Below are 13,329 nucleotides of genomic sequence, written 5' to 3'. Positions count from 1 at the left end.
AATGGGCTATTTACTCACGCGTTATCACAATCACAGTAAGAAATGGAATGCCACTTGAAATTAGTGTATCCATAATTAGAAGAGAAGGCATGGACGACATAAGGGCAGTGGTCATGGACACGGCAACAGCTGTCGGTCTCTGCAAATTCTCCTGTGTATGGATGTAATTATTAGTAACCTTAGATGTATATGCATCATTCCTATAGGCACTGTGGTTAATTTGTCAAGACATTTTTATAAAGTCTCATAATTATCCTATCCATCTAAGACCACACAAAGACCCACAACCAGTGGTGTAAAGTAACTAAGTACATTTACTCAAGTACTGTTCTTAAGTACAATTTTGAGGTATTTCCAATTTTCAATACTTTTACTTCTACTCCACTACATCTCTGAGGAAAATATTGTACTTTAACTCCACTACAATTATTTGAAAACTTTAGTTGCTAGTTAGTTAGTTTAGTTTAAAGTCGCATTGCCAGAGTTGTGAGCTTGTAGCTCTGCTATACATTTTGAAAACTTGAAATGGGACATTCTGCATAATGAGTACTTTTACTTTTGGTACTCCAAGTACATGCCAATACTTTGCACTTTTACTCAAGTAAATTCTGAATACCAGACTTTTACTTCTAACGGAGTATAATTTCTACATTGCAGTATTGATACTTTTACTCAAGTAAAACATTTGAGTACACCTCCACCATCTGCCCACACAACCATACCTAAATGGTCATAATGATCAGCCGTATTGCCTGCTCCACACCAAAGCGTCCCGGGGTACGTGAAGCCTCTCTTGGGTCGTTTTAAACTCTTGTCCACGGAGACAGGAGAGGTGACGTCCATTCTCTCAGATCTCCTGTGAAACTCCTGACATCTGAATTTGGCGTCTTCCAGGTCCATGTGCGTAAAAGGTGTCTCCAAACCTAGATCAGTTGTCTGTCTTTTTAGTCCAAGTCTACACACGTGCAAGAACGATTTGACCTGCATCTGGTCTACAATCACAGAGCAGTCCAGGAGTTCTCCTGCGGGTCGTTTGACAAGAGAACGCACCTCTTCGATCCCGTCTGACAGCTGGTAAAGGTAGTTCCCCTCTAGGATGGACACTCTTGCCCACAAAGTGCTGTTTATCATGGCGAACATTTCTTTGCCCTCTTGTTCTGCGTCAAAGGGATTGCCCCTGACCAGGTTTCTGTCCAAGTAAGACAGAAGGAGCAGAAAGACAGACCACATTACTGCTGCAAGTGGAGCACTTCAGCACCACGCTAATGGAGACAGCTCCTCTGTCCGGGCTCAGAGCAACCTCCCACTTTTAAAGTGGTGCGATTAAGCCTATTAATACGATAGAAATCAGGGGTCTTCAACAGGGGGTCCGGGACCCCAAGGGGGTCCTCAGAGTTACTACAGGGGGTCCACCAAATCTTTGATATGTTTTTTTTTTTTTGTAGCATCCATTTTCTAAGGAGAACTTTAGACAAAAATATTATTATTTTTGGTAAAGAGTTATAGGTGTAGAGGGAAAAAAGAGCAGCAAACGTTTATCTGAAACACAATTTTATACACTATAGAGTAGGGGGTCCCTGCTTCATCTCGTACGTAGTACCAAAGTATTGGCATCAAAATATACTTAAAGTACTAAAAGTAAAAGTACTAAAATGTTTGAAAATAGCAGATCTACCAGCTCACAATGGGACATGTTGTGAGCCTGTAGATCGGTTCTTTTCAAATAGCCTATGTATAAAATAGGGCTAAAGTGGTAAATCTATGTTTTGATATGATATAATAATTTATATCTGCAAAGTAACTAGCAACTAAAGTTTTCCAATAATTGTAGTGGAGTAAAAGTACAATACAACTCTGAGATGTAGTGGAATAGCCTACTATAAAGTATTGAAAATACTCCAGTAAAACCTCAAAATTGTACTTAAGTACAGTACTTTAGTAAATATACTTAGTTACTTCACACCACTGGCTGCAGGGTTAATGTGCATAAGGGCATATGGCAACCCACTCTGAGGAGACAAATGACCGCGAGTTACCTCCTCGCTCCCCTTTCTTCCCCCCAAAAGTGGAGATTTACTTTGGGTGACACGCATGGAGGAGGAGGAGGAGGAGGAGGGTCCTCCTCCTCTTCCCATGGTAACAAGGATGGGGTGATTCTGCCAACAAGTGGAGAGATTGGACACCTTTCAAGTTCCACTAAAGGGATTGCATTGCTGATGACCTAAATTGCAATGTAGGGACAAAAAGTCATTGTTCAGAATGAGCATGGAAAGTTTTGCGTAATACTCGCACGCATCATCACATTGAAATGATGATGGGGTTCATTCTGATCTAACCAGTGTAACCAGTGGTGTAAAAAGTACTCAATTGTTTTACTTAAGTACAATACCACAATGTAGAAATACTCTGTTACAAGTAAAAGTCCGGAATTCAACATTTACTTGAGTAAAAGTACAAAAGTATTGGTATCAAAATGTACTTAAAGCACTACAAGTAAAAAGTATCATTATGCAGAATGTCCCATTTCACAAGTCTTCAAATGTATGAAAATATTATGAAAATAGCAGGTCTACAGTATTGTGAGCTTGTAGATATTGTAGGCTATTTTCAAATGGCCTAAATGTATATATGGTTGAAGTGGTTAATGTACGTTTTGTAATAATAATAAAAATCTATTAAGTAACTAGTAACTAAAGTTTTCAAATAATTGTAGTGGAGTAAAAGTCCAATATTTGCCTCTGAGATGTAGTGGAGAAGAAATGAAAGTACAGAACATTAGAAATACTCCAGTAAAGTAAAAGAAATACCTCAAAATTGTACTTAAGTACTTGAGTAAATGTAGGCCTACTTAGTAACTTTACACCACTGACTGTAACTACACAATGTTTGGCTATAGTGTAGGAATGATACGCCATACTGCTGATAGAAAAGAAAAGAAAAGAAAAGAAAAGAAAAAATGAATGAAAGAAAGAAAGAAAGAAACGTTCCCTTGAAAAAAAAACATATTTTAAATTAACATGAAAAATTGTCACAAACGCTCTGCAGCCAATACATTTCAGCCAAATAATAGCATACTGTGCAGTTTTACCTTCCCTCCCTGCTGCAGGTTGGGTTAATCACTGTGTTTGGTCACATGCTGGGCTAACAATGAACTCTAGTAGGCAGAGATCCAACTTAACCTCAAGACACTGAAATCGGATTGTTAGAAGGCGGAGAGAAATGATGTAAAATCACCAGAGGCAACATTCGACCAATTCCTGGGAAAGCCCACAGCTCTGTGGAACTGCCACTGTGGAACTTCTATGGTTCGGATAGAGTTCATACTGGATATGCCACAACAGGCCGATAATTATGCATATACACTTGCTCAGCGCCACTCAATGAAACAAGGGGTTTTCAGAATTATCATATTTTTTAAAGCATTTAAACAAATATATGTTAACCTGTCCTATTCATAATGCAATACATCAAAGCATCATTGCATACAGAAAATCTATTAAACTGGCATATTTACTTTCAAAATAAAACCAAAACCAAACAAATATAGCCTGTTGGCATCAAGCTATACAGCAAAAAAAGAAGAAGAAAAAATGCATCCACTCTGTTTGCAGATGCAAGAACACATTCAGTGGACAGTCCAGAGGTTTGTTTCTTCTGTCAGGGATTATTTATGTCCCTATGTTTACTAGTGCAACCTCTACAACCACTACAAACCAAGAAACACATGGAATTCATTATCATCATGGATGTATGGGAAATATGTATGTAGCCTTCTCCATGTATGTACTTGCATACAATAAGAAGCTGTCAGTTTGCCTTAGGATTTCATTCCTTCGTTGTGGTGGGGTTAGGCCTCCTTGTCAACAATACTAAAAAGAACCACATCTCCCATTTTCAACCTACCGTTTATTTTTTTTACATTTAGTGTTCTTAGTTTTTAACCTTTTTAACTAGCTTTTTCCTAATAAAGTTGTTTTTATTTTGTTTCTGTTTTTCTAAAGCGGCTTTTGAGTATTTAGAAAGGCACTATATAAATTGTATGTATTACTATCTTCATATAAATGGTCCTCACTAATCCTACTACAGGTGTGGACATCAGTGACATCATTGATAGGCAGATTTGATCAAGATTTCATTTAAATTAATGCAAGAATGGCTTCTATTTCAGCTTCCAGGAAGAGAAAGACTGTATAAGCTTGTAATACCCATCGATTATAGGCAGGTGTCTGAACGGTCCATGCCCACCAATGAGAAATTGTGGAATCTTACGTATATTGAGCATTGAGCATTAGATTAGAGGACCAATTATATGAGATAAGGTTGAAAATGGGTCATGTGCTCTTTTAGTAAATGAAAGTAATGTAACTGTAGCGTAAAAGACTTTGAGAGAGACAAAAATAATGGATGCCTACAACTGCTAAGACAGAGAAGGGTGTCCGTTTTGTAAAAAGGTTTCCCACAGTAGCTCGAACCCACAGTTGACCATTCACTAAAAATGTGGCTTCAGGTCAAATCAATGTCAGTATAACAATATATTATGTGTGGCCCTGCTTGTATTAGAGCTGCAAATATCAAAATATTATTATAATTCAGTGGTTTTACTCCCAATATAAACACTCCTTGGCATGGGGATAATAAAGTGACACATTTTGATGATCATTTTGCCAGCCATGAACCTTGTAATTTATTGTCTTCATTTGGAATGGTGCTTCCATGTCTCTATGGCGCTTCTTATGGTGCTACCTATGGAGCTTCCTATGGTGCTTCCCTGTCATCTATGGTGCTTCACATGGTGCTTCCCTGTCATCTATGGTTCACTGGGGTCTCTGGGCCCAGAAACAACTTGGAAGTAAAGGTGATATAATCAAAACATGACTGATAAACACAGAAAACGAGAACATGCTGGTTGGATTTCCATCAGAACGCCTAGCACTAATACCATGGAACAGTGAATCCATTACACTCGATGGTAAACTTGTACAGGAAAGCCCCCCCCCACGTGCACACATAAGTGTTATGCACCCATAAACAAATCTTTGCACAACCTGCCCACCTCTCTGTCTCGCTCTCTCAATATTCCACAATCTCTCTGTCTCTCTCTCTAACACATGAACACGCATACATGCACGCACGCATGCACACACCACTACCACTACCACTCTTGGAACCTGATATGTGTCGCAAGCTGACTCACTGTGCAGACCCCAGCTCCTCTCAACTGTGCAGACAACTGTTGCTGGAGAATGGACGCGCTGGCTGTTCCAACAGACAGGGCTAAAGGATGGTATCTTTCACTAATGGCACCTAACACAAAAGGACCAAAGTTTGCTTGGTTGGACCCATCGAGACTCTACTGTAATTCTCAGGTATATTTGAATTAATTAATTGTGGCAGGTTGTGGCATCACTGGTGTTGCATTTTCTTTTCTTTTTTTAGCTTATCTCTGGATTCATTCTTTATATTGTGTAACTATTTGCCACTATGAACACGTTTTATTGTATATTTTTTATTGTACGTTTTATTGTATATTTTTATATTTATACGTTTATTGTATCAGTAGATAACCTAGACTGTAATGCATATAGATACAGTGCCACACAATCATATTTTTGTATTCATACTGGCTTTGTACTTGACTCAGGGTCTAGCAGACTGTGTGAAAGACCTGCTCAGTCCATTTCAGAGTGACACCATTGACCTGGTAGCTGGCATAGATGCAATGGGATTCATCCTTGGTAATAACCTAGTAACCTTACAGTATGTGCAGAAATGAAACACAGTATTTTGTTGGACAAGTGGGTCTCTTGCGAAAGTGCACACTGACTTTATTTAAAGCAACACCCATGCTATGGATAGAGCAGGAAACCGAACCCCCTGGCATGAGTGGATTTCAGTACATCATTTAAAATGCACTTCTTACTCGGCTATTTCCAGGAGCCTCTGTTGCCACCACGCTGGGAAAGGGCTTTCTGGCTATCCGCAAAGCTGGACACTTGTGTATACAAACTGATAGTCAGCAATACTGTGACTACTCAGGCAGAGAAAAGACCATGGAAGTACGACTGGATGTGTTAAAACCAGGTAATTTTTTTACATACTATTTAACCATGTTAACTTATTATGGCTACTTTTATATTGTTGCAAGGCTGCAAGTATTTTCTCACTAGTAAATGTGTTCCCACTCCCAACATTTAGTAAATGTTTAGACATATCAAGTTTGTGAAACGTGGGATAGGCCATGCTAAGACTGACAAGCTTATAAAACATTAAGTGGCAAAGAGAAGTCTGGATTTGGCCTGGTGTGGGTTCTACTTTTTTGCTTCTACATTTTGACCAAAGAGTTCAAATGGAGGCGTGGTGGCCCTTCATTGTCTCTCCCACGATTTCCTGTGACATAATGCCCCCCAGTGTTGGTTGGACTCAACTACTGCTCGCTCTGTCTATACACAGACAACACCTCATTTGACAGTCCTCCTTCTGAGGAGATTTCTTAAGTGTTTTGTCCTCCCTCTCCTGCCGGTGCGGGCACTGTGAATTAAATGTTCAAAAGAAATAAGTACACCATGTTTCCCTTTCCTGCAGGACTCAGGGTACTAATAGTTGACCAATGGATAGAGACTGGAGGGACTATGAAAGCCGCGATCAAACTCGTTGAAAAGCAGGGAGCCAAAGTTGTAGGTCAGTTGTTCTAACCCAACAGCTTGTGAAATGAATCAGTGACTCTTGATACTTTATTATTATTATTTTAAAGTTAATGATTATTTGAAAATAATAATCACACTGCAGGTGTAGCTGCTGTCGCCATTGAAAACACAGAGGGGGGGAAGTGGATTAAGGACAATTACAAATACTCTCACTGCATCCCAGAGGACCTTCAGAGCCAAATTGATCAACAGCATCTTGACTCCTTCAAAAGCTTCAACCTTCAAAATGTCTGATATTTTATAATCACTCAACAAGTTGTCATAGTGATAATGTCTTAAATTGTTTGGTAAATAATATATAATTTAAGACAAATCCTTATATTATGTTAACTATGAACAAAGCATGTTCCAGTAGTAAGCCTACTGTTAATTTAATTGTTCATGACAATGCTTTATAGTCCGGCAGGCAGAGGGCCTTTTTTGGCTGGGGTGGGAAATGGTCTATAGATTTTCTTATTGGTCCAAAATATTGTCTATATTATATACATACATTCATGAAATAACCTGCTGACCAGCTGTCTGCATTGGGGATTTATTTTCTATAGGGAGTATGTGACCATACCTCTCTATTATAAAAGTATTGGACCCAGAAATGTTGTTTCTATAACATTTTATTATGGAAATATAATCTATAGGCCTAATGCGAGATTCAAGTTTTTTAAAAGTCCAACAGAACCTAGTGGGATATGCTTCGGGGTATTATGTTTTTCTAAAGGTGGTCTAACCCTAGGTCATTTGACCTTCTTTGCTTGACCATTTTTCAGAATAAGGTCACTTTAGTATGTACATTAGAATACATAGATTTTTGGAGCTACAAGCATAACTATCATTCCCATCTTGATATTTTAATAGAAATAGTTATTATGACAGAGGCTTGCAAAAAGGCATGTACTGAATGAATATCTGCAACCAACATACGGTATGTACTCAAGTCAAGTCAGTTGCTCTCCAGATTATAGTCTGTCACATAATGAAGGAGGATGCAGAGCAGAAAGTAGTGGCGTGCTAGCCAGATGCATCACCTCAGGGGCTGCCGGACTATTATATATGATAATCTGTTCAAAAATACATTTCTCATTAGGTCTTCAACATTTTATTACCTTTAAAAGTGACCGTTTAGGAAATATGGAAATAAACATAATTTATATGAAACCTTGTTTAATTCTTTAATTAAAAATAGAAAACATGATACATTTTTTACACTTTGTCTGATACACTAATCTGTACTGTTAATTTGAGGTTGGTTGCTTGTTTTATGTACCAAAAGTAATAGAACCAGAAATTACTTAAAACATTTTCTGTAAAGCATACAATACAAAAACTGTCAATGTTGGAACTAGCTGGTATACACAAGGCATCTACGGTCTTATAATACAATTCAACACATTAACATACTCAACCATGAAAATAATAGAATATAAGGCTTGTGACAGAGCATTGTTGTGCAAAAAAAGTTAATTATGAACAGAAGATCTATGCAATATAATTAAACAGATACTGTTAGGATAAGAACACACTCACACATGCAGCTCATGATAACTTGAAAACATCCATGTCAGGTATTTTGTCAGTACCGATGTAGTCATTTATTTTGGAAAGAGGAACTCTTAAGTAAAGGCTGTGTCACGACTCCCTAGACCAGTTATAATGACCACACCACAGGAATCCACATCCAAATGCGGAACACTCATTCCACGGCCAGGAAAAACTGAATAGTAATGTCTCTGAAAGACCAACTATTCCGGCTCTATACTTCCAGCAAAACCCAATGTCTCAGAGAGTGGCTATGAATTCAATGTTTTTCCACAGAGCTTGTTCATGTTTCTGTACAGTACCTTTGATTTAGAAGTCAAACACTTTGATGGATATTAACATCCAGTCTCCTCACTGACAACAGTTTGCGTGTTTCTTCTTTGATGTAGCTTGGAGATGACTTGGACCGCTGCTAATTCCTGAAGCAAATTAATAGTTTGGAATCAAGTTATGTCTTGTTTTAATAATTACAAGCAACAGAAAGCATTATTAATATAATATGTATACTCACTGACAACGTCCCCAATGTTCCTCGTTCCACTTTTCTCTAACTCAGCAAGAACGTTTGCCTCAAATGTCAACGATGCAACACGGAAGAAAAACTCGTTGACATTTTCTCCTTCATCAATATGAAAACAAACATTGTGATGACTGGTTTTAATACAGTTGACTTTCATTTAGATCCACACAAAGCATGCAAAAATAGCGTTATACTGCCAGAGATCAATTGAAGTATTCTATGATATGTGTACAGAGCAATATATAGACGCATTCCCTTACCTGTCAATGATGACAGAGCCCAATACTCCGCCTTGATTTCTTGTGCCATTTTAATGGCATCCTGTTCAATCTGAGAGTACGCTGCAGCAGACTGAAAAATGAAAGCATTCCAGGTAAAAAGCATGATAACTAACATATGTCTAACTTGAACACACATCTTTTAAGAAAATTGTATGAATTGCCATGGACGAGAGTACTGAAAAACCTTACTTAGTAGAAGTAGTTACTTCAGGTAAAATTTACTAAAGTCAAGAGTGAGAGTACGCCACTACGAAATTACTCTAATTACTAAAAAGCAGCCTAAAAGTATTTAAATAATATAATAGTAACAAGACACTTCCCACATCTGTTATCCGTATTATAAGTTATAATGTCCAAGTATCCAACATTCTACCACAAATGCTTTGGGTCTAGTTAGGGAGGAGCAAATGCATTCCTGTGGCTTGAGTTTTATTTATCCATCACTCAATGACACAATGTGTCAAATCCGGAGGCATACACTATATGGACCATTACAGGTCAATAATGCTATCATTCTGTTGATTTTTGGGATAATGTGCATACACTGTACGTACACTTAAGTCTTTCTTTGTGCCAACCAGAAAAAGCTGAACACTGGTGGGGTCATTCTCTTTCAAAGCATCTTCAAGCCACTGCCTGTTAACACATAAAAACAAAACGTCTCCAAGAGCACCAAAAGTGTTTAAAGTTGAAAATGATTTTCTCAAGACATAAAACCTACCTTGTATGGCCTAAGGATGCCACATCATTCACATCAAACACAATAATCACGGCTGTAATGAGAGAAGAAACAACCGTTAATGTGAGGTACATTGCATGCATCTACACATTTGTCTTATATAAAGCCATAGTTGTCCAAGTGCAAAATATTAACAGAAATAAATCCCAATTCCCCATGAATCACTGCTAATGAACACCCCTTACGTCTGTGTGTTGATTAAAAAGAATATTGAACCAATGAAAAGTATTAAAAAGCGCTTCTGACAAAACCAGCTAACTCCATTGGATCCTCAAACCGTCTGCTAAACCAGCTAAGTCCACCAAAGGGGGTGGAGTTAGATGGTTTTGCTAACTCCAGGCTCCACCCACTTTTAACCTCCAACCTCATTGTGAGCTTTGAGGTACCTTTAGCTGTTCTTATCAATGATGAACAAAACTACTCCTAACTCCTTTTTTTGTTTTGTTTTGTTTTTGTCATTTCCTGAAAAAATAACATTTTGGAGTTAGCTGGTTTCTGCCGGACAGCAGAGATATTCCAAACAGTGGCAGTGGCTCAGGAGGTAGCGCAGCCTTCTGGAAATCAGAAGGTCCCTGGTTCCTCCAGGCTTCATGCCGAGGTGTCCCTGAGCAAGTCACATAAGTCCTAATTGCTCCCTGTGCAACACACTCCTCATCATTATACCATGTTTAAAATCCATCTGGAATTCCTTCTCAGTCAGAAAAATGCTATTTGCTATGCACATATGTACCCTGGGCTCCTCTGTAGTATGTAGAAGCAATGCACTTGAATCTCTCTTGGCCTGCAGTGTCCCACCTGTAAAGCAGAGAGGCGTTGGTATACAGTAGCACAAGAGGCATGATATAGCTTTTATACCTCTTTCTACGTCGGTGTCGCACACCAAAAAGTAGCCAATCTACATGCTATACTTGTACGATGGAGTATGAATTCAACATACTGTAATGCTGAACTTGAGAACTTAATAGAGAACATAGAAAACTTACAACTGTAGACTGAAGGGCACTCCAAGCACCTCAAACCGCTCCATCTCGAAGTCAACGCCAATTGTCGCCTTGTAGTTTTTATCAAAAGCATCCTTACAAAACCTAACAATGAAAAACAATATAAGGACAGTGTATAATAAAATTACAAAAGATGATTTAAAAAAGGTAGAGGTTAAGGTCCCGCACACCTGAAGTAATTTCTTTATGGTCTGGTCTCTCAGCATGACATAATGAATTGGGGCAGGGTGCACTTGTACTTAATAATAATAATAATAATAATAATAATAATAATAATACATTTTATTTCTTCACACTTTATATTTGACACAAATCTCAAAGTGCTAGAGATAGTGCTAGAGATACTTGTGAGTATCCACACTGATGAACGCTAACTTTCTGTAAACATCAGTCCTTTAAATTTGGATAGATTCTGATTGGCTGTCACTCCCAGAGTGATCCCAAGATATCATTGGTCACTGTCATTGTTGTCATAGTTGTGGTGTGGACTCCGCCTTCCACTTGAGTTGGAAGGACAATTTTCAAAACAATATGTATAGTTATCGTTCTTGGTGTGAACAGTACTTTTCAGTACAGTTCTGCTTACCTATTAATAAGGCAGGTTTTCCCAACAGCCAAGTCACCAACAACAATGACCTTGGAAATTCTAAATCTACACAGGGAAAGGGTGAGAGGGTCAAATTAAACAACCACCACAATATTGATTCCACAATATGGATACAATGCTATTGTAAAGGTAAAGTGTGTCTCTAGGTCGCCATTCTCTATTATGAGACACATTTAAAGCCTCTTAACTCACCCTACTGTGCCAGTCCGTTGCTCTTGACAAGCAGTCTTCATTTTGTTGTTGAACTCATCTTTGGTGTGAAGAGCAGCCTCTTTACTGAAACACTAGAACAGAGGGGCATTTTTCAGCGTTGGAAAGCAACGTGAGTAAAGTACATTTACTCAAGTAGGCTACTGTACTTAAGTACAATTTTGAGGTATTTTTACTTTACTGGAGTATTTCCAATTTTCAGTACTTTTGCTTCTACTCCACTCAGAGAGAAATATATTAATTTTAGTCCACTACAATTATTTAAAAACTTTAGTTACTAGTTACTTTGTAGATTTAGATTTGTATTACAAAACATACATTAACCACAGTAGATCTGCTATTTTCAAAAGATTTGTACACATTTGAAAAGTTGTGAAATTGAACATTATGTATAATGAGTGTTTTCTACTTTTGTACTTTTACTCAAGTACATTTATACATTCCGGACTTTAACTTAATTGTAACTGAGTATTTCTACATTGAAAAAATGTGAGTACGTAGCCTACTTCTTCCACCAGAGGCATTTTGGAGGGCTGTACAGCAGTGGGGGTCTACCCATAGTAGGATCTACCACATGCCAGTATGGTGCTTGCTATTAAATGGTTTACCTGCGGGAGTTGGGCAATGATTCGGTCCCTTCGAACTGGAGGAAGCACACTCATAGCTGAGATACGTACAGACATGAGGCCCTCAAGCTAGTGTTAATCAGAGGGACATGTAGTAGGTAGGCTATACTGTGGAGGGAGAGGGAGAGAGAGAGAGAGAGAGAGAGAGAGAGAGAGAGAGAGAGAGAGAGAGAGAGAGAGAGAGAGAGAGAGAGAGAGAGAGAGAGAGAGAGAATTGAATGTAATGGAACTGAACTGAACTGAACTGAACTGAATTTAATTAAAGTTAATAGCAGTTCCATGAATTGAATAGAATAGAATTGAAATGAGAGGGTGTCAAACAATCTGGCAGCAGAGAATAAATGCAGGACCACATGCAGAGCCAATCAGGTACTTGGTCATCTGTCTTGAGAGATGATCATCCTCTCGGATCGGATCTATTTTAATCCTATTGTTCAAGAAATCTCTGTTAATTAATTGCTATAAATTGCTCTCTATGGTGAGCAATATAGGCCCACACTTTAACAACACCTAGTTGTGTGGTTCCATAAGAAGTAACCAAAGATATATAAGTACCGCAAACACAAGTCAATCCTAAACTAGTTATAATGTAGCTACATTTGAAACTATGTATATAATAGCGGAGATAGAATGTCTCATCTTCTGTCTTCTAGCTATATTTCGTATGAAATAAGAAGCATGCGTCTTCTTACGAAAACCTACGCTTATTCATCAAGATAGTAGAGTATGAACTTACAGTCGGATGATACGTTGTTGCAACACGATCTACGGTAAAGAATGAAGAAGAACAGGAGTCTGTCGGGTCGGACAGCTGAGTCAGTTTGGGGATTTTTCCATTCAGGAATTTGGGATACGCTGAGAGTCTATGATCCCATACCCTGAAGGTCGGACGGATGCGATGGCTGCAAGTGGCTGGTTGGTTGGTTGTCATGGCAACCGTTAAATTGTGGTTTAGAAACGTGTGCGTGTGTTGAAAAAGTATTCACATTTTTACTTTAGTAAAAGTATCAATACTCCAATGTAGAAATACTCTGCTACAAGTAAAAGTCCGGAATTTCAAATGTACTTGTGTAACAGAGTTAAAAGTTAATTTAGAATTTGTCCACTA

At 38.3% G+C, this 13,329-nt stretch overlaps 2 protein-coding genes across 3 annotated transcripts; one reads left to right on the top strand and one right to left on the bottom strand.

Moving 5' to 3' along the window:
* The first annotated feature begins 5,233 nt into the window (after positions 1–5,233).
* LOC311050168 (adenine phosphoribosyltransferase) lies at positions 5,234–7,723 on the top strand. The gene is made up of 5 exons (XM_084064145.1): positions 5,234–5,366; positions 5,642–5,735; positions 5,935–6,081; positions 6,583–6,678; positions 6,787–7,723. The coding sequence occupies exons 1-5, from the start codon at positions 5,244–5,246 to the stop codon at positions 6,936–6,938; spliced, it is 612 nt and encodes a 203-aa protein (XP_083920271.1). The 5' UTR covers positions 5,234–5,243; the 3' UTR covers positions 6,939–7,723.
* Positions 7,724–7,845: 122 nt separating this feature from the next.
* On the bottom strand, positions 7,846–13,088 carry LOC311050166 (ras-related protein Rab-34-like). Of its 2 annotated transcripts, none has more exons than XM_084064142.1 (11): positions 12,958–13,088; positions 12,204–12,324; positions 11,578–11,669; positions 11,365–11,430; positions 10,761–10,862; positions 10,508–10,572; positions 9,760–9,811; positions 9,593–9,674; positions 9,018–9,108; positions 8,749–8,856; positions 7,846–8,656 (listed from the first exon to the last, which is right to left on the bottom strand). In XM_084064142.1, the coding sequence occupies exons 2-11, from the start codon at positions 12,276–12,278 to the stop codon at positions 8,589–8,591; spliced, it is 801 nt and encodes a 266-aa protein (XP_083920268.1). In that variant the 5' UTR covers positions 12,279–12,324; positions 12,958–13,088; the 3' UTR covers positions 7,846–8,588. The 2 variants fall into 2 exon arrangements, with proteins under 2 accessions (XP_083920268.1, XP_083920269.1); XM_084064143.1 differs by having other exon boundaries at positions 12,204–12,329; positions 12,958–13,041.
* Positions 13,089–13,329: the final 241 nt, after the last annotated feature.

This window comes from Gymnoscopelus microlampas (genome assembly GCF_963454915.1).
Source record: "Gymnoscopelus microlampas genome assembly, chromosome: 8".
In the NCBI taxonomy this organism is placed as follows: domain Eukaryota; kingdom Metazoa; phylum Chordata; class Actinopteri; order Myctophiformes; family Myctophidae; genus Gymnoscopelus; species Gymnoscopelus microlampas.
This window is presented reverse-complemented; position numbering and strand designations above follow the sequence as displayed.

Coding starts and splice junctions, on each gene's coding strand:
- LOC311050168 (XM_084064145.1), top strand. CDS start 5,244: ATGGACGCGCTGGCTGTTCCAACAGACAGGGCTAAAGGATGGTATCTT. Junction 5,367..5,641: donor GACTCTACTGTAATTCTCAG/GTATATTTGAAT, acceptor TACTTGACTCAG/GGTCTAGCAGACTGTGTGAA. Junction 5,736..5,934: donor TGCAATGGGATTCATCCTTG/GTAATAACCTAG, acceptor GGCTATTTCCAG/GAGCCTCTGTTGCCACCACG.
- LOC311050166 (XM_084064142.1), bottom strand. CDS start 12,278: ATGTCTGTACGTATCTCAGCTATGAGTGTGCTTCCTCCAGTTCGAAGG. Junction 11,670..12,203: donor TCATTGCCCAACTCCCGCAG/GTAAACCATTTA, acceptor CCTCTGTTCTAG/TGTTTCAGTAAAGAGGCTGC. Junction 11,431..11,577: donor CAACGGACTGGCACAGTAGG/GTGAGTTAAGAG, acceptor TTCCCTGTGTAG/ATTTAGAATTTCCAAGGTCA.